At 46.6% G+C, this 25,046-nt stretch overlaps 1 protein-coding gene across 1 annotated transcript in view; it reads right to left on the reverse strand.

The window, feature by feature from the left end:
* Positions 1-304: 304 nt before the first annotated feature.
* The window catches only part of LOC147725248 (uncharacterized), a 58,239-nt gene continuing 33,497 nt past the window's right edge, over positions 305-25,046 (reverse strand). Inside the window, exon 3 of the mRNA XM_086966560.1 lies at positions 305-1,794. Coding sequence (XP_086822686.1) covers positions 635-1,794 — 1,160 coding nt within the window. The 3' untranslated portion in view covers positions 305-634. The remainder of the gene's footprint in view (positions 1,795-25,046) is intronic.

The raw sequence follows: 25,046 nt of genomic DNA on the forward strand, positions 1-25,046 counted from the left end.
AATACCAAAGTGCCCTGGAGGTGCACAAAGCAGGCGCCCATGCTCGTTGCAACCCTGGGACACTCTCAGTAACACAGCCTTGGGTGTATACCAATATCAGCACTTTGACCACACAAAAGATGGTCATTTGTAAGAGAAGCTGTATTTCTTTTCTCAATCTATCTGAGACTGAACATGCATTATCTGGTTGAGTGAGAACGGATGCTGGACATAAATTCTGTTACTCTGAGCATGAGGTCCTGGCACCAACACTTGTACAGTAAGTCTTTTTCAAGTGGGCAAAGCATTTGAAAGTATCAACAGGAAAGATTTTCAGTTTATTATGTGTATACAGAGTACAGATTCCATTAATGCACCTTTAGCAAAATTATTTGCACAGTAGACATAACTAGATATAATTATTCGGATAAAATGTGGAGCATTCATACGTGATTTGAAATAACGGTGCCAATGATGATGACGACCTTTGACCAGGAGCACAAATTAAACACATGGAATAAATTCCATGGATGGTATCAATACGCTGATGCTGCAGCCAATGGCTAGAATAGGAGGTGGAATTTAGGATGCAATGAGAAAAAAACATATAATTAATCTAAAAGTAAGTTTAGAAAAGGGACCCCAGATAGAGATGTCATTTGTCGATCTTAGGGCTCTTGAACATTTTCTTAAATAATGAAGCAACAGAGGCTGCCACCATCCCCGCACCAGACCCAATGGCCGCGCCAACTGCTGTCCCGGCCACTGCTCCCACAGCTGCACCAGCCACCGCTCCAGCTGCCACTCCAACAGGACCAAACACAACCCCAGCGGCAGCGCCCATCTGTGCCCCCTCTACTACGCCTCCTAACGCCCCTGCCACAGCTCCAGTTTCCGCCCCCTTTATAGCGCCATATTTTATATCCTGCAGAACCTCAGACTCGGCCTCCTTTCTAGCGTTTTTTTGTTTATCATATAACCGTTGTTCAATTTCTGCCAATTTCTGTTTACATTTTTCATCTATTTCGTTCTCCTTCCGTTGTGTTATTTCACCGTTGTTTTTCTTCTTTTGTCTCTCAATTAATTCTTCTTTCTCACACAGTATTTCAGCTTTCTTTCTGTCTGCTTCTTCTTGGATTCTTTTCCTTATCTTCTCCTCTCTGTCCTGCAGTGCCCGCTGCGCCCTCTCATACATCTCATGTTTGTAGAACCCTCCGTTATTCCTTCCCACCATGCATTTAATGACGTCATACAGTTCCCGCCTCTGCTGCTCCTTTTCTTCTCCTGTTGCTCTGTTGTTGAGGGCGTAGTAAGGCCTCCCAGGGTTTACAATCAGATACCTAAACTCTCCCTTAGGATCATTTACAAAGTCCTCTATGGACCGATCTTCTAGATCCTCTTTTCGAGTAAACAGGACCATCAGGTAATTATCGGCCCCCACCCCGAACAGATCCCGCAGCATGTTGACCACGTTCTGTTCCTCCTCAGTGAAGCGCCCCACTTGCAGCACCAGGATGATGGCGTGGGGTCCGGGGGCGCTCAGGACCACGCTCTCGGCCACCTCTTTCATAATCTCATTACAGACTTTTGTGTCAAAGAGCCCCGGAGTGTCGATGACTTTGAGTTTTTCGCCATTGAACTCACAGCTCGCCGCCTTACACTCCGCGGTCACTGACCCTGATGATGCTCTGGACACAAACTCCCTCCTCCCTAGGATGGTGTTGGCGACGGCGCTTTTCCCAGTTCCAGTTTTTCCAACAAGAACTATCCTCAGCTCCGTCTCCTCTCCACATTGCTTCATAGCAACAGGGCCATCTGACAAGAGAAAGCAAGAAAGAATGTTTCTAGTATCCTGATGACAACATGCACCAATATGAGTTCAACTGTGATTATTGCACATATAAAATCCATTTCACTTTCATTAAATAGATCTTTTTTACATCCTCCACCTGTGGCTTGAACAACAATAATGATAATGAGCGAATGGCCAATCTAGGGGACATATTCCTAGATGTATTAATGTATGGGTGAGGTTTGGAACTTTATGCTCAAGTATTTAAAATTAGTGGTGGCCGGTAATTTTAGGAGGGAGGGGGATGGACGGGACACACATGCACACATACACACTGACATTCAATGCATTCACAATGTGTGTCACAAAGGTGAATGGGGTCGGTGAGTCTGCTGACCCCACCCCACTCTGTGAAGAGGAAGCACTGATTGAAACTCGACCCTGGGCGCTCCTGGGCTTAAAAATGAACTGCTGAGGTGTGAGGCAATGAGTGATGCCACCCCTCGTCACTGAGGCTGAGGACCTCAAAGAGCTTTGCAGAGATGAGGGGGTCAAACCCACAGTAGCTGTGATTTCCTCAGCTCAGCAAAGTGCAGTTCAGGCAGCCAGGAGCCTCTGCATTTAGGGCATGTCTGGCTCCTGGCTTCCTGACCTGAAAATCAACAGTTTTCTGTCAGGGCGACCTCTCCTCAGCCTGACAAACGCTGTTCTTGAGGGGCAAAATGTGAGGGGGTGTGGCACCTCAGCAGTGGCGGATGGTGACATTTGAAAGTGTTGAGCCGTAAACCAATTGTCTTACTGCACTGCGACGAGTGAGCGAAACATGCGATCCCGACCCACCTACGGAGGATTCAGGGGGTTCTCCGCCCAACATTTTTTTGAAAAAAGAGTGGGCAAGGATGATATCACCTTAAACAGTCTTATCACAAAAATCTACAAGAAGGTCTTACAACTCCCACGCTCAGTTTCACCTGCCCAGACGCGCTTAGAATTTGGCTGATGAACGAGTCACTGGGTAGACTCTATACAAGTATTAGAGTATGGTATAGAATTAAAACGAATTCCATAAATAACACCTTGGACAGCTTGTTATGGCAGGAATTAGAAAACCAACAAAATTCTGCAGCGAACAAATATCTGACTGGCGCTCTGGAGCAAACATGCACTATAAACTTGTGGGAAAAAAACCTACCATTCACGTCTTTTAAACAGGTTTTAAACAAAGCGGCCAAATTTCACTCACTAATTACGGACAAAGCTATCTTTGCCGCCCGCTCCCATTCATGGACCGTGATTAACAGTTACAACAATCTCACCTCGGCTACCTACCTAGCATCAACGTATTCTGTGTTTATAAAAAAAAGGCTGATGGCAGTGAGATTCGGCAAACTACTAACTTTGGCTGATGAACCTGTCTGGAAACGCTAAGATGCAGACGCCTGTCGACTATGTGGCACTACAAAAGAAGATATAATCCATATTATATGCCACTGTAAAACATTGAACCGGGAGCGCACACTCTTTTTAAAGAACATTTTTAGGGCCAAAGGTCTACGCAGCTGTAGATCGGCCATTATTGGTGCCCTAGACTCAACAGACCCTATAATTAATTGCAAATTCATAAAGTTCTTGATAGCCTTTGAAAAGCGTCTGAAAGCTGTTGAAATTTTATAATAACATTTTCAGTATTATTAACTATTTTAACGACGAGCAATTTGCTAAAGCTCCTACCAGCATCATTTTAAAATTTTGCGCTTTAAACTGTACTATGAAGAATTTTATTGATTTTATTTTATTGAAATGTTCAATTTTTTCATATTGGCTTTGTTATGGTTTTAATTAACTAAACAATAAAGTTTATACTTATACTTAAAAAAAAAGAGTGGGCAAATTGTGCATTTTAAAGCAAATTTGAGAAAGCAGGAAGGTGTCAACCACCCTGAGGTCTGATGACCCCGTCCCCTCTAGACCTTGGTGCCACTTAATGCTAGCTACATCCCTGGCTATTTCTCTGAATTCTTTGCTCCGCCTCCAGCCCTAGCCCCCCGACAGGAGTGTTCCCTCGTTATGACCTAGTATGGTGCTCTATCATTCATTGGTATGACAAGCAGCTGGTGATAGGTTTTTGTAAGCCACAAGATGATTGCTAGCAGAGATTTGTCTATCCCTGCCTCTTCCCATAATGCCCTGTGGTGAATCACTGACGGACAGAACTAATGGGACATGCAGGTTAACAAACACATATGACTAGAATGTCATTGTTTGCAACAGTGAGAAGAATACATATTACATCTAAAACAATGCAAATACATGAAGTCTGTGTCATGTGGGTATTAAAAGTAATAGAGTAAAAAAGTTAAACTCCCGCTACATTGCAGAACAGGCGTTTAAAAACTGCAGAAGGATATTAGTTTTTTGACACGAACACGCCTCTCAATATCATGCACCCCTGCATTTCAAGTCAAATACACTTGCATAATGCCCACTCAATAAATCATGGTGAATCAATCGGTGCACCATTGAGAAGTGAAGCCTCCTTTCAAACTTTTCAAGCAGACACTGATTAGGGGGGAACCTCAAACACAGCGTCTGTATGCACTAGCACTATCCGCGTATGTTCACACTACAGCCCAGCCGACTATGAATGCCAGCTCTAACATTCCACCACCTGCGCACACTATTACGCAAGCTTTTCAATTCACTCACTTGTGTAAACCATCACTGCACGCATCAGTGCACCATCACTGCATGCAACCAACGGTGTCCACAAATACTGCAAACAAACCAGTGCCCACTCACACTACACCCCAGACGACTATGCCAGCACTGAAAAGTCATCACTGTTCACCCTATTACACTAGCATTGCATTCTACTTACCCGTGTACAGCATCACTGCGGGCAACCACCGGTGTTCTCTAACTACCCCCAATTATGTGCACATTATTTTATTTTTACGTAAACGTGGACTATGTTACAATTCACTTTTTGTAATAACACATTTCTCCCCTATATATTTGTGGGGTAGCAAGTCACATGTTTCCATTGCCTACTAAGTAAAAAGTCTTTATCCCTCATTTATGAAAAATGACGCATCGCTGCGTGAAAGCAGCGATGCGTCACTTCTCAGTGCGCCCTCCATGCGACATTTCTTATGCGTCATATTTAATGTATGACGCATGATGTTGCAAGGAGTTACAGATACGTCCGTATTTCTGACGAATCTGTAAACGCAAGAGTGACGAATTGCTGGAGTGTTTCACAAAAGTGACATGTTAGAAATGGGATCCCTGGCTGGTCAGGGCTTGCGCCAAAGTCAGTCAGAGACCACCACTCCTAAGTCAGGGCAAGGGAGGTACAGGCCAAGATAACCCCTGCTCACCCTCTAGGGAACGTGGCGCGAGCAGCAAGGCTAAACATGGAGGTGATGTGAGTTAAGTATTTGCGCACGCACCCCTGCAACAACACCCAAGGACCACCACAAAGGAAACTCCACACAAGGTTATATATAAAAATAGCCTTTGTAGTATACCAAAACACATTAGATAAAACACACACTTTACAATGTGCCAACAAGCACGGGCAGAATTTACAGGGGATATGTACAAGACAGGGCCACATGGACCACTGTCAGGAATCAGCACTTTTAGCACTTAGAACATAGAATATAAATCAATGTAGCACAAAATAGAACATAAAGCACACAACCAGTAACTACTGGTAAGGGTTAAGTACCACCTACGCAGTCCTTACCACCTTAGGAACAGGTAACGCAGGGAACCAGGACCTCACTAGCACCACCTGTACTAGCAAGAACAACCACCTAAGTATCACGTATCACAGTACCTGTAGGGGTATAAGCATAGGAAAATAACACATGATGCATAAACATACATTCAGCGGTGTAAGGAAGGAAGACACATGATGCATCAACAACACATTCAGAGATGTAAGAACAAGGCACATGACATATAAAAACACATTCAGAGGTGCAGCAAAGAACACTTCGCAGAAATCAAATTAGCACAGAACTTACATCAAGTCAAGGTTGCGCCACTGCACGAACACATAAACATAGCAGCTGCCCACTACTTGCTGGGCAGCTGAGGGACAGAACAGGGGGCCTAAACGCTGCAGCTGGCACTAAGTGCTGCACAGCTGGAAGGCCAGGGTAGGGGTGAAGGAGTGTGCCCACTCCTGATCCAAAGTACATGTCCCTAGGGAAAGAAAGACCTACACGGTGCAGATGCCCACTACTTACTGGGCAGCTGGAAAACAAATCTGCGACAGGGGCCCTCACAGGCCCCTCAGGACAAGGACTGCACCCAACTGAGACCTCTGGCTCTGAAAACAAATATGCCCCTGGTTGGAGCCATCTGGGCTCAGGAAGAAACATGCCCCAAGAAATGCGGGGCGGCCCACGGGGGCTCTAGAAACAACAATGACCCCTGGAGCCTCTCAGGACTTGTGAACAACTGTGGGGCAGAGTGGGTGCCTCGTGGGCTCTAGAAACAAGACTGCCCGCTGGGGGGAGCGGCCCTCTGCCACCCGGGGCCGCCCTACCCTTAGCAATGCCCCCCAACTGTTGAGTCCCTCTCGGGGGACTCTGAAATACACAACTGCCCCCTGAGCCCTTTCAGGGACCCAGGGACAGAGGAAGCACTGAGGGGCGACCCGCGGGGGCGCCTGCACTCACCGGCTGGTCGGGAGGCAGTGTCTCCTACCTGCGGCATCTCCTCTCGGCGGCGATTCTAGCGGGGGGTCCTCGCCTCCTCTCGGGGGACTCCTGTCCTCCGCTGGACCACCGGGGCTCCCCACAGCTCACGGGAGCCCCGGGCAACATCCGGCCATCTTCTCTGCCGGATCCTTTCTCTTTTGCTGCGGGGCCGGAAGCACTTCTTTGTCGGCCACCCGGGGAGGCGGGGTCGGCACCCGGCCTCCCCACGCATCATCGCTTTCACTTCTCGGCAGTCCGGGCGGGCAGCAACTCCGGTCTCCCTCAGCATACGAGAGACCGGAAGGCAGACCAAAATCTTCCCCCAGGCAGGGGGAAGCAGAAACCACGTCCTCCCGGCCCCGCCCACAACCAGGCGGCAGATGGACATCTCCTTCCGGTGGCCATTTTCCCACGGCTCTGGCCGCAGCGGTGAATCTCGGGGGCATTTAAGAGGGGTGGGTACCCGCGAGATTAATTAAAAACCAAAACAGCGAGGTGGGCACTCGCCAAACAACCAAATGAACGGGGTGGCACCCGCAATTAGGAATAAAGTGCAACAAAGCACTCTGGGGCACAAAGGGCAGGAGCGCTTCCCTCAGAAGGAAAACGACAGCGCTCTGCCCAGGCAGGCAAATTAAAGCGCTCACGGGGCGCTAGGGGCAGCCACAGCCCTGGGGCAAGGACAAAGGCACAGCAGAAGGTCCTGGGCATCAGGAGGAGCATGCAGGGCCCAGGGGCCAGCGCACAGGGCAGGAGACAGCCCCCATGGCGGTCCCTCCTTGGCCCCACCAGCAGCAGCCCCCTCCTATCAGGATCCTGGAAGAGAACAACTTGTCAGGGGACACAGCCCCTTCTTATACTTGAAATCCCTTTGTCTGTAGGTGCAGGGTGGGGGAGAAACCAGTCTCAGCTGGTTTTGGAGCACCCTTGATGTGCTCAACCCCCCTTTTCATTCACTGGCAGGGCTAGGGTCATTAGACGCACCACAGGGGGTGGAGCCAGCATTGTGTGGGGAAAGCCCAGCCCCATTCAGGACACAGGTGCACTCCTACCCAGCCATAAGCATGCTAATCTCCACACTCACCACCGGGCAGACCCATCATGACTCATGGAGCCTGGCATCCCAGCCAGCTCCAGCCAATCACACGCCAGGCATATTTTACACTAATATGCCAACTCCTAGAAGTGGCACTTCCGCACAAGGCACAATCATGCCACATACATCATTGTGAAGCATTCAATCACACGAGTTTGCCCATACCAAACTCGAGCCTGTACGCCTCACACATCAGGAACTACCAGGGACACAGACATTCCCCATGCATTCCTATGGGAGGGCAGGCCAACCTTACTCCACACACTCAGAGTGCGCACGCACTTTCCACTGGGACACAGTGAAAGTGCGCAGAACCCAAAAAATCACCATCACCAGGTCACCATTAAAAGCAAAAAGTTCAGGGGTGAACCTGCCAGAAGGGCCAAGTCCAACACAACCCCCTTCCAGCCAAAACGCAGGGGAGACCAATCACCACCGTGGTGGACTTCCCTGCTTGGGGCGATAGAACAAAGACGCGGGCCAGCAACTGCAGGGACACCCTCCTGTTCTACGCCACGGTGAACCCATGGGGTTCCTTCTAAAACCACTGTTTGGACCAACTGAGCTGTCCGCGGCCAGTACCAGGTGCCACCGGTCCTTGCCTATTCGCAGAGCGGGGGGTAGTAACCCCTGGCACATAGTAGCCATTCTCCACTCTTCCTGTCTGCAAGACAGGACTAGACTGCCACTGGTTCTCCAGCCTAGGGTCTACAACCTCAGGCGGACCAGGAGTCTCAGGGAAGGCTCCTAGGGTTCCTCCTCCTCCGGCGAGGGGTACACCTAGCACGCCATTCCAACCCAGGGTTTAACCCCTCAGGTTGCACCGGGGTCAGAGGTGGGCTCTCCCACCCTCTGCACCTCCTTCCAGAGGTCCGCCCTCTCCCAACTGGAGAGGTTCCTCTGGAAGAAGAACCGGTCAGGACACTGGTTACAGTCGTCCTACCCTTCAGGTCAGGCTGATCCTGAACCTGGCCTACCAACCTCCGGTCTAAAACCTTTGGTGGAATAGTTGCCCGGCACTCCTGGACTTCTGGGGATTCACACACCATCCCCCTGAGGCTAACAAATGACACATATGTTGTGTGACTGTCTGTCTGGCGCAGATCTCCCGTTCCCTGTCCACCTGACAGTGCCCGAAGATCCCCCAGACCAGAAGTGGCGCCACCAGGGTCCCCCCAAGAAGATCTAGCCCAACTGGCTAGTCCCTGGTCCACTGGTGCATCCACTGGGAAACTCATCCCCCAATCACTCCTCACTTCGGACTTCTGTGCCCTCCCTCCTGGAGTTGAACTGCCAGAAACTGGAACCCCTGGAGCTCTAGTTACAGATGGTCCAGGTTCCCTAGACACTGGGAGATCTTCCTCAAATGGACTAACAGGACAGCCTAGGTCCCCAACCTGGTGTTCCCTCAAGAAACCATCCAAGTCCTGAGGCAGGGCTTCGGGCGTCTGGGGACCCTTGGTCTCCCTCTCACTCCTGCTCCACTGAGCCAGGCAGTGAGCCCCTACACCCTCCTCGCTATCCTGGGACCTAGCTGGGCTACACTGAGCCTCCTCAACCACGCTGGGCTGGAGGATACCTGAACCACTACTTTCGGAGTCACTCACCAATGACTCTAGAGAACCTCCAGCCCTTTCCCAGCGGTCTGCTTCATCTGCAAGCTCACATGCATCAGACAATCCACACCCCAACAGGTGTTGGCGCAACCCTGGTGAACAACAAATGAGCACCTGCTCTCTGAGAACCATATTAAGCAGTGTGTCAGAGTGAGTGTGAACCTCTACCCAAGCCCACAGTGCTCCACAACATTCATCCTCAAACTCCTCCCAAGTCTGGTGAGACAGCTTCCTACCGCCCCTGAATTTCAACATATACTCCTCTTCCTGGGAAACAGGTACCATACTCTGGGAACTGGGAGTGAGACTGCTCGCACTGGGCTCTATATAGCTGCCACCACTGGACTCAACCCTCCCCGGGGAATCCAGAAAATTAAAACTGCGCGCAGGGGATAGTCTACCCTCCAGAGCTACTTTGCCTCTGGTGGAGGCCCTCTCTGCCTCCTCTATCCTTTCCTGTGCTAAGAGCCTCTGAGTCTCTAGCTGTTGCTTTCTAACGCCCAGCTGTGCCATAGCCTGGGCATGCTCTAACCTTAGATTCTCTAAAGCCAGCTGGTGCTCCCTTTCTCTCCTCCTATCTTCCAACTCCTCTGGGGACAGGGAAAGGGATGAGGCGCTGCCTCCTACACTGGACCCAGCAAGGGACTCCCTACCTATGGGGTCATCACTCTCTACTGGCGTCCAGGTACTGACATCTTCTTTCTCCTCTTCTGAATCTTCAGGGCTCCCTACAGACACCCCACCCTCATGGTGTGAGGCGCGGGCCCTTTCCTCACTGCGCTCAAGATCCCTTTGTTCCTTACACCATTGGACCAGGTAGTTCCTAAGTTCGTACTTAGTATCTGACCCATCCACCCCTATGCCTCTCTCTACAGAACCTTTCCAACTTCTGCATATTGTACCAAACTAGATCACTGAGATCAAAAACAGGCTCCATCTTGGCAGGGCTTTACAGAGAGAAGATGGACACAGGGAACCTAGGGGTCTGAGCTAACACAGGAGTACACAATTCACAAGGTATTCAGCAAGCTCCCTATCCTAGAGAACTCACCCTCATTTGTCTAGTGCCACACACCATTCATCCACACACAACCCTCTCCTCGGACTGGTAAGGCAGTTTCTACCACCCATGATTCCTCAACCTGACCACACGTGACACAGGTACCAAACTCTGGGTGCGGGGCGGGGGAACAAATGTACTGGACACAATTAAACAATGATACCTTCAGGAGAAGAAATATGGAACTTCAAAAACAATAATCCCCAAAATGTGGTCATCTAAAATGCAGAGTTTTGTAGTGCGGCCAGCTGCCACTGCAGTACAGCGCAAACACAAATCCTTATCCTTTCCGCTGCCGCCAATGTTAGAAATGGGATCCCTGGCTGGCCAGGGCTTGCGCCAAAGTCAGTCAGAAACCACCACTCCTAAGTCAGGGCAAGGGAGTTACACGCCAAGATAACCCCTGCTCACCCTCTAGGTAACGTGGCGCGAGCAGCAAGGCTAAACTTGGAGGCGATGTGAGTTAAGTATTTGCGCTCGCACCCCAGCAACAACACCCAAGGCCCACCACAAAGGAGACTCCACACAAGGTTATATATAAAAATAGCCTTTGTATTATACCAAAACACATTAGATAAAACACACACTTTACAATGTGCCAACAGGCACGGGCAGAATTTACAGGGGATATGTACAAGACAGGGCCACATGGACCACTGTCAGGAATCAGCACTTTTAGAACTTAGCACTTGGTAGAATTAGCACTTAGAACATAGAATATAAATCACTGTAGCACAAAATAGAACATAAAGCACACAGCCAGTAACTACTGGTAAAGGTTAAGTACCACCTATGCAATCCTAACCACCTTAGGAACAGGTAACGCAGGGAACCAGGACCTCACTAGCACCACCTGTACTAGCAAGAACAACCACCTAAGTATCACAGTACTAGTAGGGGTATAAGCATAGAAACATAACACATGATGCATAAACATACATTCAGCGGTGTAAGGAAGGAAGACACATGATGCATCAACAACACATTCAGAGGTGTAAGAACAAGGCACATGACGTATAAAAACACATTCAGAGGTGCAGCAAAAAACACTTTGCAGAAATCACATTAGCACAGAACTTACATCAAGTCCAGGTTGCGCCACTGCGCCAACACCTAAACGTAGCAGCTGCCCACTACTTGCTGGGCAGCTGAGGGACAGAACAGGGGGCCTAAACGCTGCAGCTGGCACTAAGTGCTGCGCAGCTGGAAGGCCAGGGTAGGGGTGAAGGAGTGCGCCCACTCCTGATCCAAAGTACATCTAGGCTCACGAAGAAACATTCCCCAAGCAATGCGGGGCGGCCCACGTGGGCTCTAGAAACAACAATGACCCCTGGAGCCTCTCAGGGCTTGTGAACGACTGTGGGGCAGAGTGGGAGCCTCGTGGGCTCTAGAAACATGACTGCCCGCTGGGGGGAGCGGCCCTCTGCCCCTCGGAGCCGCCCTACGCTTAGCAATGCCCCCCAACTGTTGGTGTCCCTCTCGGGGGACTCTGAAATACGCAACTGCCCCCTGAGCCCTTTCAGGGACCCAGGGACAGAGGAAGCGCTGAGGGGCGACCCGCGGTTGCGCCTGCACTCACCGGCTGGTCGGGAGGCGGCGTCTCCTTCCTGCGGCGTCTCCTCTCGGCGACGGTTCCAGCGGGGGGTCCTCTCCTCCTCTTGGGGGACTCCTGTCCTCCGCTGGACCACCGGGGCTCCCCACAGCTCACGGGAGCCCCGGGCAACATCCGGCCATCTTCTCTGCCGGTTTCTTTCTCTTGTGCTGCGGGGCCGGCAGCACTTCTTTGACGGCCACCCGGGGAGGCGGGGTCGGCACCCGGCCCCCCCACGCATCACCGCCTTCACTTCTCGGCGGTCCGGGCGGCGGGCAGCAACTCTGGTCTCCCTCAGCATATGGGAGACCGGAAGGCAGACCAAAAGCTTCCCCAAGGCAGGGGGAAGCGGAAACACGCCAGGCATATTTTACACTAATATGCCAACTCCTAGAAGTGGCACTTCCGCACAAGACACAATCATGCCACATACATCATTGCGAAGCATTCAATCACACGAGTTCGCCCATACCAGACTCGAGCCTGTACGCCTCACGCATCAGAAACTACCAGGGACACAGACTTCCCCCATGCATTCCTCTGGGAGGGCAGGCCAACCTTACTCCACGCACTCAGAGTGCGCACACAGTTTCCACTGGGACACAGTGAAAGTGCGCAGAACCCAAAAAATCACCATCACCAGGTCACCATTAAAAGCAAAAAGTTCAGGGGTGAACCTGCCAGAAGGGCCAAGTCCAACATGACGCAACTCCAGCAATGTGTCCTTTCACGGGGCAAGCCCCATGTGAAAGGGCCTGCGTCAGTCTTACACCTGCTGTGAGGCAGGCGCAAGATTTTGACTCAACGGCGTCGTAAAAGTGAAGCAGTGAAATCTCATAGATTTCACTGCGTCACTTCTACGACCCTTCCTTGCGTCAATACGCCCCCCTTGCATACATTATACCTGGCGCAGGTATAATGTGGCGCAGTGGTTTACAAAGTGACGCATCTACCTAGATGCGTCACTTTGTAAATATGGCGCAACAAGGTGCATTTTTTACGCCACTGGTGCGTCACAAAAAGTGACGCACCGGCGGCGTAAAAGTGACGTGCAGCCTCATAAATGAGGCCCTGAGTACTTAGTAGGCAATTGAAACGTGTGCTTTCTACCCCACAAATATATAGGGGGGAAATTTGTTTTTACAAAAAGTGAATTGTAACATGTAGTCCACGTTTACGTTAAAAATAAAATAATTGCCATAGGGAACTTGGTCCATTTGTTATTGAAGATTATATGAGTTGAAGGCGACCACGTTTCTCTATAATTTCCCTCTTTGCTCCTTGTTGATTATATGCACAAACACTGCAACCACACCCTAGCCGACTATGTATGCTGCCATGCCTTCCCTGGACCGGAAACAAGCTTGGAGGACCGGTTTTTGGCATTCCAGCCGTCTTCAGCCCGGCTTGCTTGAATCCAGTGGCAAAGTGAGCAAGGGACTCACATCTGAGCATACCCTGCCACACTTATGGCGGCCAAAAGCGGTACAAAAGGGGGTGGTAATGGACGGAGCATCTGAACCAATCAAACACTCACACCCAGTCAAAAGATCTCGGTTTAATCCATCACCGTTCTTTAGCCCACTCTGCCACCCCTCGGAAGCTTGTTTCCGGTCCAGGGAAGACATGGCTTGGCAGTTTGGGCTGGACTGTTCCCATGAGGCACAGGGTCAGACTGATTTGCATATAGCCATGTCTGAACTGGGGTGGCAGAGTGGGCTAAAGAACGGTGATGGATTAAACCCAGATCTTTTGACTGGGTGTGAGTGTTTGATTGATTCAGATGCTCCGCCCATCACCACCCCCTTTTGTACCGTTGATGTTATTTAGGCATGGACCATGGCTTTCCTGGCTGTCAATGGCAGTAAATCCAATGTCTTCCCGAGAACCCTCAGGATGCCAAAGCAGGTGCCTGCCACCCTTTTTGTGTGGTGCTCAAATGAGATTTTAGTATCGATCCATACCCCCAGGTTCCTCACTTGAACGCTAGGAGTGGGTAGAGGGCCCAATGCCTGAGGCCACCATGCCGAGGTCCACACCGAGGGAGCCTTCCCCACAATCAGTACCTCCATCTTATTTCCATTCAATTTTAGGAAATTATTCGCCATCCAAACTGCCAGTTCCTGCAGACAAGAACTGGAGTTGCTGGCGACCTGCTCCTTCGGCTGTGTCAAAGCCACAACCAATTGCGTGTCGTCTGCATAGGACCCAACTTCCACCCCAATTTTTTCCGTGATCTCTGCCACTGGTGCAACATAAAGATTAACAAGGGTTGGGCTGAGACTGGACCCTTGTTGCACCCCCTGTTTCAGGCTGATGTCTTTGTACCGGTAGGGTCCCTGTGCCACTTGGAAACTGTGGTCTGGCATAAAGGACTCCAGGCGTTCCCATGCTTTGCCCACCACTCCTCCCCTTTGTAGACACTTTAGCAGCGTATGGTGAGCTAGAGTGTCGAATGCGGCTCAGCGCTGCTGTTTGACCTTCGTCCACAAATTTCCGTAAGGTCTCTGTAGATAGCAGTAGCGCTGATTGTCGAATAAAGTGCACAGAAGCCAGATTGGGTGGGATGGAGCATCTTATAAGCCTCAATATGGGCTCTCAGCTGATTATTGACAGCCTTCTCCACAATCTTGGCGAAGTACAGCAGAAGTGAGATGGGGCGCAGGTTCTCTAATTGATCCATGCTGATATTAGGCTTTTTTTTTCAAGGGGAGCACCACTGCCACCTTCCAGGTTTTCGGTACCTTCCCTGAGTTAAAAGAGAGCTCTACTAAGTGTCTAATATAGGGCTCTAGAACCTCATCACTGCCTCTCTGTACCATAGGTGATGCAGGATCTTTAGGGCAACCCAAATTGATTTTACCAGCTATTGTACATGAGGCATCCCGAGAAGGGACACTGAAGGTCGTAAGACACTTCATTCCCTTTACGTTGGTAGGAGACTCCCCTCCCCTGCAGCCTTCTCTGGCCGTGTCTGGGAAAGAGGAGTAGATCCTATCTACCTTGTGCACAAAGAACTCTGCCGCTCGATTGCAGGATTCCTATGACCCTGTCATAGGAGCAGCAATGCTGGAAAGTTCAGAGATCTCTTTAAAAACGGAGAACAACTCCTTCACCGAATTGTCTGCTCCCTCTATCCTACTGCTGTAATAGGACGCCCGGGATTTTCTAATTAAGGCATGGTATTCCTTAAGACTAATTTTATATTCGTTCCTGTCTTTCACAGAAAAGCCTCTCCTCCACTGTCTCTCCAGACGTTTGCATGCCGCTTTCTTACCCCGAAGTTCGGCTCCAAACCATGGAGCGGATTTAGTCTGTCTCCTTGGTTTGTTACTCGACCAGGGCGCAGTGCTGTAAAAGTGCCTCCGTAATATGCCTGTCCAGAGCCTCACAAGCTGACTTTATCCCCAGACCCCCTGGAGGCCCACCCTGGCCAAGGGCCTTGTTGAACGTCTCTGTGGAGAAGTTCGCCCATCTCCTGTGTCTGTCCTTGATTCTCCCCTTGCCCTGTATATTGATTACCAGTACCGCCGCCTTAAATGAGATCAGAAAGTGATCAGACCAAACCACGGGTGTCGGGGTTCGATAGACAGCATCTCCCAATTCACAAAAATCGGGTCAAGAAGATGGCCATGGCAATGGGTAGGCAGTTCAGATTTCAAAGTCAGTTGGAGTGCTGCTAATTCCTGCCGAATTTCTTGCGCCTCCACACTAGCGGCCTCATCAAAGTGGAGGTTCAAGTCACCCAGATATAGGAGCCTCTCACACCAGAGGGCTGGCTGAGTTAAGCTCACGATCAAACTTGAGGCAAACCACGCCCCTGGTCCCGGCGGTCTATACACCAAGAACCCCTTTAGGATATGATTATTAGATGCTGAGATCGAAAAGAACCCAGTTTCATTATCCACAATATCAGCAGTCTCAAGTGTGCACTGAATCTCATGCTTGCAGATTATGGCAATCTCCCCACCCCTCCTCGTCGGCCTATCAATTCAACTGATTTCATAGCCGTGAGGGAGAGCATCCAGCATTTCTGGTGCAGAGGCATTATTGAGCCATGTTTCTGTGAGAAAGAGAATGTCCACCTGCTCATCTAACAGGTGGTCGCATATTTCCACACTGTGCTTCCCTAGCGATCTACAGTTAATTAGGGAGAGATTCAGCGGCTGACCCCTGTCTCTAAACTTCAGCTGACGACTTACAGAAAAGGAGCAGTGATTGCACCTCATACTATGACTCTCCAATTCCATACTATGCTTGCACTTTTCCCCCAGTGCAGCTGCTGAGAGTTGTATTGCCTCCTTAGATTAAAACTGGTACGGGTTCTGGCCCTGGCCCCGGTCGGCCGCGGCCGCTGGGGCATGTGACTGTTCTTGTCCTGCACCTAGAGTGCTGACCGCCATAAGTGGAAGTGCCTGGCTCCACCTACCCCGCCCTCCGCGCAACGGTACTGGCTATGAAGGACGGGAAGGACAGAACATTGAGCTCAGGCCTCCGAGTTAGGTAAGTGCAGTCAACAGCCTCCCTTTCCAATTACAGTTTAAAAATGGCCCTCCTTGCTCAGAGAAGCCCAGTACAAATAAAATTAATAATTTGAGCGTTTTTTGAAATACCAGCAAGTGTGTCTGAAAAGCAGCCGTCACACCAGCAGGTCAGGGGACACTGCCACCGCCCACCTTCGCCGTGACAATAATTTATAAGCCTTATACCGGGGAGACACGTTGCAAAGAACTCCCTGCATTCCCATTTTCTAGATCCCAAAGATCCAGTTTAGAGGTATATTTTGGTGATGGAGGCACAAGTGTCTGAGTCACAGGACTCAGACCTCACGACCACTCCGCGGCTCGCCAGCCTGCTTGAAACAGCTCCAGATTCATCTGGATGACAGTTATTGATGCTGACAGATCTTCCCTTACAGGGGGCCCCGTGCACTGCTTTTGAGAGAGGCAGTGGAGAATGCAGCGGAGCCCGGGCCCTGCTCGAAGCAGGATAGGAAGGTTCATGCTGGCTATGTTCAGAGCCTCCCTCTTACATGGTAAACACCCAAAATATATTGAATGTCCAGAATATTGAATCAAAAATATTGAGAGGCCAGAACATTGAATTCCCAAAATATAGTTGTATAGAATATCGAATTTGAGGTAAGAAATATTGATTTCTATAATATCGAATTAAAAAATATTGTTTTCCATAATATAGCTTTTTTTGTGTTATGTATGCTAGTATATGTGTTCAAATTATATATTATTTTTGTAATGTATGTTTCATTTTTTTAAGTAATCAATTTTATGTTATTTAATTTTTGCGTAATTTAATTCCGTAGCGGGTTGTGGTTTTGTAGGGGAATAGGGTGGGAAGTAATTTATTATAGTAAATTAAATCTTAATTTTTGAGGAATTAATAATTATTTTTATTTTAATTTTGCATTTTAGTTCTGTAGCGGGTTGTGGGTGTATAAGGGGAATAGGATGGGAAGTAATTTAATTGTAATTAAGTAAATATGTATTGATAATTAAATTGTTGTTAATTAATTATTAATTGGTAATTATTTTTTATTATTTGGTCATTCATTTTTAATTGTTTAATTGATAATTATGTTAATTGTATTAATTTATTATGCAGAGCGGATTGTGAGTTTATAGGGGAATAGGGTGGAAAGTAATTTAAATGTAATTAGGTAATTATTGAAAATATTCATGTGTACTGAACATAGCCAGCATGAACCTTCCTATCCTGCTTCGAGCAGGGCCCGGGCTCCGCTGCATTCTCCACTGCCTCTCTCAAAAGCAGCGCACGGTGCTCCCTGTAAGGGAAGATCTGTCAGCATCAATAACTGTCATCCAGATGAATCTGGAGCTGTTTCAAGCAGGCTGGTGAGCCGCGGAGTGGTCATGAGGTCTGAGTCCTGTGACTCAGACACTTGTGCCTCCATCACCAAATATAGCTCCAAACTGGATCTTTGGGATTACAATTTTGGTATTGAAAATTAATTGGTTGTTAATTAATTATTAATAGGAAATTAATGTTTAATAAATAGTATGTATTGGTATTTATAATTAATCAATTATTAAATATTTTGTAATTGGTAATTAATTTTATTAATTTTTTTATTGGTATTGATAATTATTTTTTTTCTTATTTAAATATTAAATCATTACTTTCCCTACTGTTGCACACTCTGGTGTGGGAATAGTAATTTTTACCACTGTGCTATCCATCACTTTCCCTACCGTTGCACTCTCCGGAGTGGGAATAGTAATTTATACCTCTCTGCTATCCAATGCATTCTCTACTTTTGCATTTTGTTGGAGTGTGAATACTAATTGTATTTACTTAGCTATGTAATGTTTATATTTTGTTATATTTAATGAAGTGTAAATGATTAACATAAAAACTATTACTTTAATTATTTAAATTGTTATATATTATTTATTTTATATTTATATAATAGGTTTATATGTATATATATACATATATGTATATGTGTGTAAATATATTTTTAATAATGTTTTACATATTTTATGATTAAGATTGATAATAATTTCATAGTATTATTAAGTAAATATATATGTTAAAACTATGTTTTTTACATGACATTTACTATTGTTATATTTTAAGCTTTTTTACATTATTTTAACTATGTTTTATTAAATTGTGTTTATTATTTAATTACTTTTATATTATTTTTAATACATTTTAAAAAATTCAATATTTTATTTAACTATATTTTAAATATTGATATTTTGTACTCGATATTTTAGTACTTAACTTTTTGTAGATAGGGTTTCTATATGCTGTCCCTCTATATTTTTGAATCGATATTCTGGACAGTCAATATTCTGTCCCTCGATATCTAGTCACTGAACCCTCAAACATGAACCCTCTCTAGGTTACATGGTACATTATTAAACATAGCATGGTGGTTAACTGTCATTTTCTCTCTTATAACACATGCACTGTTAGGCATAACATCCATCTTTTGTGGTGTATCAGTTGCCATCGGACTACCCTCTTAGGTATTTTCACGTATTTTTTATTTATTTAAGTTTTATAAAGCACTTGCTGGACCCAAGGGTAGCAGAGCGCTTTACAGGTTATGTAAATACATAAATATGTTTACAAGTCTGAATTGCGAGCTGCCCCTGCCGCTGACTACCACTCTGCACCTTGCACTTTTTAAATGTTATCTTTGTGATCTTTTAAAATTATATCTTCCATGAGCTCTATATGTAAAATTGTGGGGAAATTGTCTTTGAATACCTACCCTGTGTTTGCCTTTAGGACTGTAGGACCTTCATTTACATCTTTCGCGCTGGTGTGGGATTGTGTACTTTTTCTCTGGCCCCCCCGGTCCATCGCAGTCAAAAGCAGACTGTTTGATTGGAGGGAGACCAAGAGGAAACTTTGCTCGATAATTTTTTATGCACCTCCGGGCAGTGCCATTTGCTGCCCCCATCTTAGGCAAGGGACGCTTTAGTGCTTGCGTCCCCTGCCCAGGCGGGCCCTTTAAAGAGAGGCTGTGGACTCGCACGTTCAATCAATTGAACAGTCTGAATTGTGAGCTGCCCCTGCCGCTGACTACCACTCTGCGCCTTGCACTTTTTTAAATGTTATCTTTGTGATCTTTTAAAATTATATCTTCTGTGATCTTTATATGAAAAATTGTAAGGAAATTGTCTTCGAAAACCTCACAGATAACACCAGTGGGAACACACCATGCAAGCAAATTTACAATGCTGGCCAAGTAAAGGCTCAAGAGTATGTGGAGAAAGTTCCCATCAGAAGCCACACTGTACTGCCCTCTTTCTCATCATTTGGGTTCTCCTTACCCAGGAGACAGAACGGCCGGTCTGATGTTACCGTGACCGATATAGATGTGAAAAGTAGGTAGTATATGTTATTCAAATGTTGAGGTGGCGACTGAAAAAAAGCAGTGTGTGATGATAGGGGTGAAATAGTGAGGGTTTTTTTTTAAATTAGGTGAACCGGGTAGAAAAACAATTTTTATTAGTATCGCCCAATCCCTAAGGTTAAAAGGCAAGTGCAAGTGCGGGTTTGAAATAATAACCGTACTTAGTAGTGGCCAACATGTTTCTGCATTAAGAGAAAAGAGTTTCAAATGCATTCTTCAGGACCTGTTGTTTTAAAACTACTGCTTTTCGTGAATAATAATAAAAAGATATCACCTGAGAGTCCCAGGTTGTGTGCTCAACCAATTACTGTTACCGCATCGTACCACACGACATTGGATCCAACAGAAAGACAAACAAGAAAAATAAAAGAACATGAGTGTATCATATTCCCGCGGTTTATTTGGAATATTTTATCAAATAGAACCTCAGTGCAATGACGCCACATTCACACATACTGGAAAGTGAATTCCAATACAAACACTCACCCGTATGTGGTGGTTGAGGAGCTTCACCCCACCTGGCTGCGGCTCAGGTATGAGGAGCACCGCTCTGGAATTGAGTTTTAAAAAAATGAGTTTAAAAGGAGGAGGAGGCAATCATGGCTCAGTAGAAAATCCATCGAGTGGTATATGGATTGCTTATGAGTATTCACTGCTTATACCGATCCTATAGAATCAGATATTTGACTATTAACTCAGTTAAGGTCTCAATGTTTTGTTTAATATGGTATGTTTCATTGCATATGTAAAGTGTCACGACAGTCCTGCAATGCCTCAAGACGTCTTGCAGTTTCACAAAAAATATGACAACATATACATAAAAAGCATACATCCCTGGCTTATTCAGCGCGTTTTGCAATGTGCTCGTTTGGGAGTATACAAGCATGCAAGCCAACACGCTTGTGCTACGCTGCCTATGCGTTTAAGCTACCGTCTCCAAAGAGTGCAGTTGACGAAAATCATCTGCCTAGCGGTTAGCGTGTTAAGCACGCGGATACAAGGCAGCCGGCTTACCTGACCGTCGGTGTCTCCTGACAGTCATCCGAACTGTCTGGGGGCGCACCGGTTGTCTGACTGGAGCCGTGTTTATGCGGCCGCTTTCGGAAGGTAGAGTCACGTGATTGGCTGTGGTCACGTGACTCTGGAATGCCGGGAATTGTAGTTCAGAGAGCGTTTCGCCGTAGTTTGTGTAAAAACCAAACGCTAAACCTGCACTATGGGTTGAAAACATAACATTAAGCCTGTTATGTTGGCTGTTTTCGTTTTGTAACCACATTTGATGAATTATAGGGCGGCACATTATCATATGTAGAAAAAATTATTATTTTAGGACAAACAGTGTTTTTACATGACCTAATGAGACTCGTTCATTGGGATTTATTATCAACCTTTAGATATAGTTTATTGACCCCGTCTAATAAGTCCAAAGCCTCAAAGAGAGGTTGTTCAATTAATTGGTACTCAATGTGTGAAATGGGAAGGCAAAAACCAAAGGCAAAAACAAGTCTATTAGGTCTATATGCTGGACAGTGTATCATGGTAATTTAGAGGGACATCCAAGGTATCGGCTCATTGAGACTCTCCTTATCACTGTTCAGTCTGTAGACCCATTTCTGTTCAATTTTGAACAGAAAACGACTAGTGTCAGTGCAGAATTCAGGAATCTGTGGTTGTTCTAAGACAGTCCAACAGAATTCGTCGGGGCCATGTCCTTTCTCTAAAAAATGTGCAGTTAGGCGAGTGGCCTGTTTGCGACACCATACTGTACTCTTGTGTTCTTGTATTCTCGTCCTTATTTTTCTAGTTGTCATGCCAACGTATCGAAGTTGGCACGGACATGTTATCAAATAAATAAGGTTACTGCTGTTACAGTTGGTGAACCTAGTTTGTGTCCATGGTCTGTTTGTCCCTATGTCTATGCTGGTTGATTTGCAAGTCTGGGGACATACTGAGCAAGCCCCGCAGGGATGGTGGCCTACGACAGGCGGCAGATCCCACAATGTGCCTACTTGTTTTGGTTCTTTATTCCGTGGGCGTGTATGGACTAACTGGTCCTTGAGATTTTGTCCTCTTTTGAAGGGAAAGAGAGGTAAAGGGATGTCATCACCCCCAGTTTTTAAGATCGACCAATGTTTTTTTATGATCCTTTGTACTTGATTGGATCTGCTGTTAAATGTATTTACAAAGGTGATACGGTTGGTATTTTCTTTGGGAGGATGTATCTCAAGTAGAGATTCCCTGTTGTTAGATGCCCTCTTTTTGGACAGACGAATGATTTTCTTTGGGTAGTTTTTTTCATTGAGTTGTTGTTCTAGATTTCTCGAGTGGATCTTAAAAGCCTCTTTACTGGAACAGTTCCTTTGCACTCTGAGAAACTGGCCGAAGGGTAAATTATCTCTTAATGCCCGAGGGTGACAACTATTGTATCTCAAAAGTGCATTCCTGGCCATCGGCTTACGATAGAGTTCAGATTCAAGGCCATTCGGAGTCGCGTGAATCATCAGATCAAGAAACGCCAGTGCCGTCCGACTGTATTTAATGGTGAATTTAAGGTATATATTTCTGCTGTTCAACCATCCATGAAGAGACACAAGATCTTCTTCCGTGCCTCGCCAAACCACCAGAATATCATCTATATAACATTTCCATACGTGTAGCGATAATAGATAGGGGTTGGCAGGTGTAAAGACTTCTTGCTGTTCAAAGTTATGAACATATAGGTTCGCCAGGCTGGGGGCGAAGACACTACCCATGCTGGTCCGGGATGTTTGCAGGTAGGTAGTGTCTTCGAAACAAAAGTAGTTTTCTTTCATTGCGATCTCTGCTAAATTCATAATGAACCGTATTGGAGTCATAGACTGGTGATCAATGTGTTCCAGTAAGTTGCCCACAACCTCCAATGTTTCAGTTTGCGGAATCGATGTATACAAAGACTCTACGTCAAACGATACAAGAATGTCAGTGTCGATGTTGAATTGTACAGTTGGAAGGAGTCTCAAAACATCCTTCGTATCCTGAAGGAACGTAGGCATGGCCTTGACCATAGGATTAAAAAAATAGTCAACAAAGGTCGACAAAGGTGCCAAAATAGAGCCAATCCCTGAAATAATAGGCCTTCCAGGTGGTGGCCGCTGGGGTTTATGGACCTTGGGAAGGCAATAGAAATATTGTATTGTAGGATGTTTTGTTAGCAGATATTGTCCCTCTTGCGGTGTGATCCAACCCTCAGTGGTTGCTTCTTCTACCAGGTTGCCTATTTTGATTTTTAGTTTCTCTGTAGGGTCTTCCTTTAATGGGAGGTATGATTTCCGATCACTCAGCTGTCTCAGGCATTCATTCCTATATGTTTCAGTATCTAGAATAACAATTGCTCCGCCCTTATCGGCCGGCGTGATGATTATCTGGTCATTTGATGTCCATGAACGCAAAGCCGACTGCTCCTCTCGTGAGAGATTGATAAAGGGCCTGTTCTCTGTTTGGTAGAGATGTGATATCATTCTCCACAGCTGCTTCAAAAGTCAACACCTTTGGAGGCAAACCAACACTGGGTGGATTGAATGTGGAAGGCTTTTTCAAACCAGTGTTTTTGTCCTCAATAGATGTTACAATATTCCCTGGTTTGGAAAAGAAGTAGTGTAGTCTTATTTTTCAAAAGAGTTTAGCTAGTTCAACTTGAGCTACGAAAGGATCCCCTTTCTGAGTAGCCACAAAACCAAGGCCTTTATTTAAAAGGCGCTCTTCATTGAGAGAGAGAGTATATGAGCTGAGATTCATCACGAGGCTGTCAGGTTGCTTGTCCCTGCAGTTTCTTGTGGGACTTTCTTCCCGCTGCGAAGATCCATCGTGGGCTGTGGCGTGGTGTTCCAATGGACTTGTGGTGTGGTTCCTTGTCTCCTCCTGCCCCTGCCCCGTCTCGGGCCAAACCCTAAAAAAGGAAAAGATCCAGGGCCTTGTTGCATCTGGGGGGGACCAAAGGGACCCATTTGAGGAGGGTAAGATGGTCCAAACATCCAAGGTATGGCCGGCCACCAGGGTTGATAATTATTAAAATGTTGTGATTGATGTCCATTTCTCCAGTTCCTTCGATTTCCCCGCCCTCCGGGAGTATAGTTCACAGACCCATTCTGTGAAGTGTCTGAGTCACTAGAGGCTCCTTCTGAGCTTGATGTACCATATGTTGAGCCACCTTTTTCACCACCCCGATTGAATGTGGGTGCTGTGTATGAATCGCTCGTATACGGATATACTCTTTCGGTTGAGAATCTTGCTAAGTCTTTTTTACATTTTTCTAGTTTGGTGAAGAGAATTGACTCCTTGAAGTCTTTGTTATTTTTATCACTGTCATCCTGTCCCTTTTTAAACAGACCACTTTTGAGTGTAGTTTTAATCTGGCCTTCGAGTACTTGAATCTCAATCAGTATTTTATCAGCTACTCTTTTTGCAGTTTTAATGATTAGGACCAGACAGTCCCTTGTGCATCTCCAGGCTATCATTGACAAATCTTTTAAAAAATCTTTGTCATCAAGAAATAACCGTGGTGCATTGTTAACAATGAGGCCTAAAGGTGCACAGTTGTCTCGGAGGTATTGTGCCATAACTATTCCGTGGACCGTTGTCCTGGAATGTGATTTCTTAAGGACCAGAACTTTTGCCCAACCCTCATCATTGCTTGTTACTTGGACTGGGATGCTTCCTAGGAGACTTGGATTTTCGTCTAAGATATTTTGAACCTCGGCACTCTCAAATGCTAAGCCCCAATTGGTGGCCATGTCAAAGACTGATTGCAAGAATACGAGTAAAAAGCAGGAAAACTCAAAAGGTAAGGGCCATTAAAGGCCACCTCTCAATAAACTCAATTTTGCAGGAGACCATGAGTGATCAACCAGTATTTAAAAAGACCCCCAGCCTTGGCTGTACCGTTCACATACACAACAGAAAATGAGAGGAGGGTCTAAGGGCAAATTTAACGACTAACCAGGTACACGCCCCAAACACAATATCATAATACCAAGTTGTACCTAGGAGTCAAAAAGAATGAGTCATTCAACATGGATCACAGGACCAATACCATACAGATAACACCAGTGGGAACACACCATGCAAGCAAATTTACAATGCTGGCCAAGTAAAGGCTCAAGAGTATGTGGAGAAAGTTCCCATCAGAAGCCACACTGTACTGCCCTCTTTCTCATCATTTGGGTTCTCCTTACCCAGGAGACAGAACGGCCGGTCTGATGTTACCGTGACCGATATAGATGTGAAAAGTAGGTAGTATATGTTATTCA

Source organism: Lissotriton vulgaris, chromosome 4_1, assembly GCF_964263255.1.
Source record: "Lissotriton vulgaris chromosome 4_1, aLisVul1.2, whole genome shotgun sequence".
Taxonomy (NCBI): Eukaryota; Metazoa; Chordata; class Amphibia; order Caudata; family Salamandridae; genus Lissotriton; species Lissotriton vulgaris.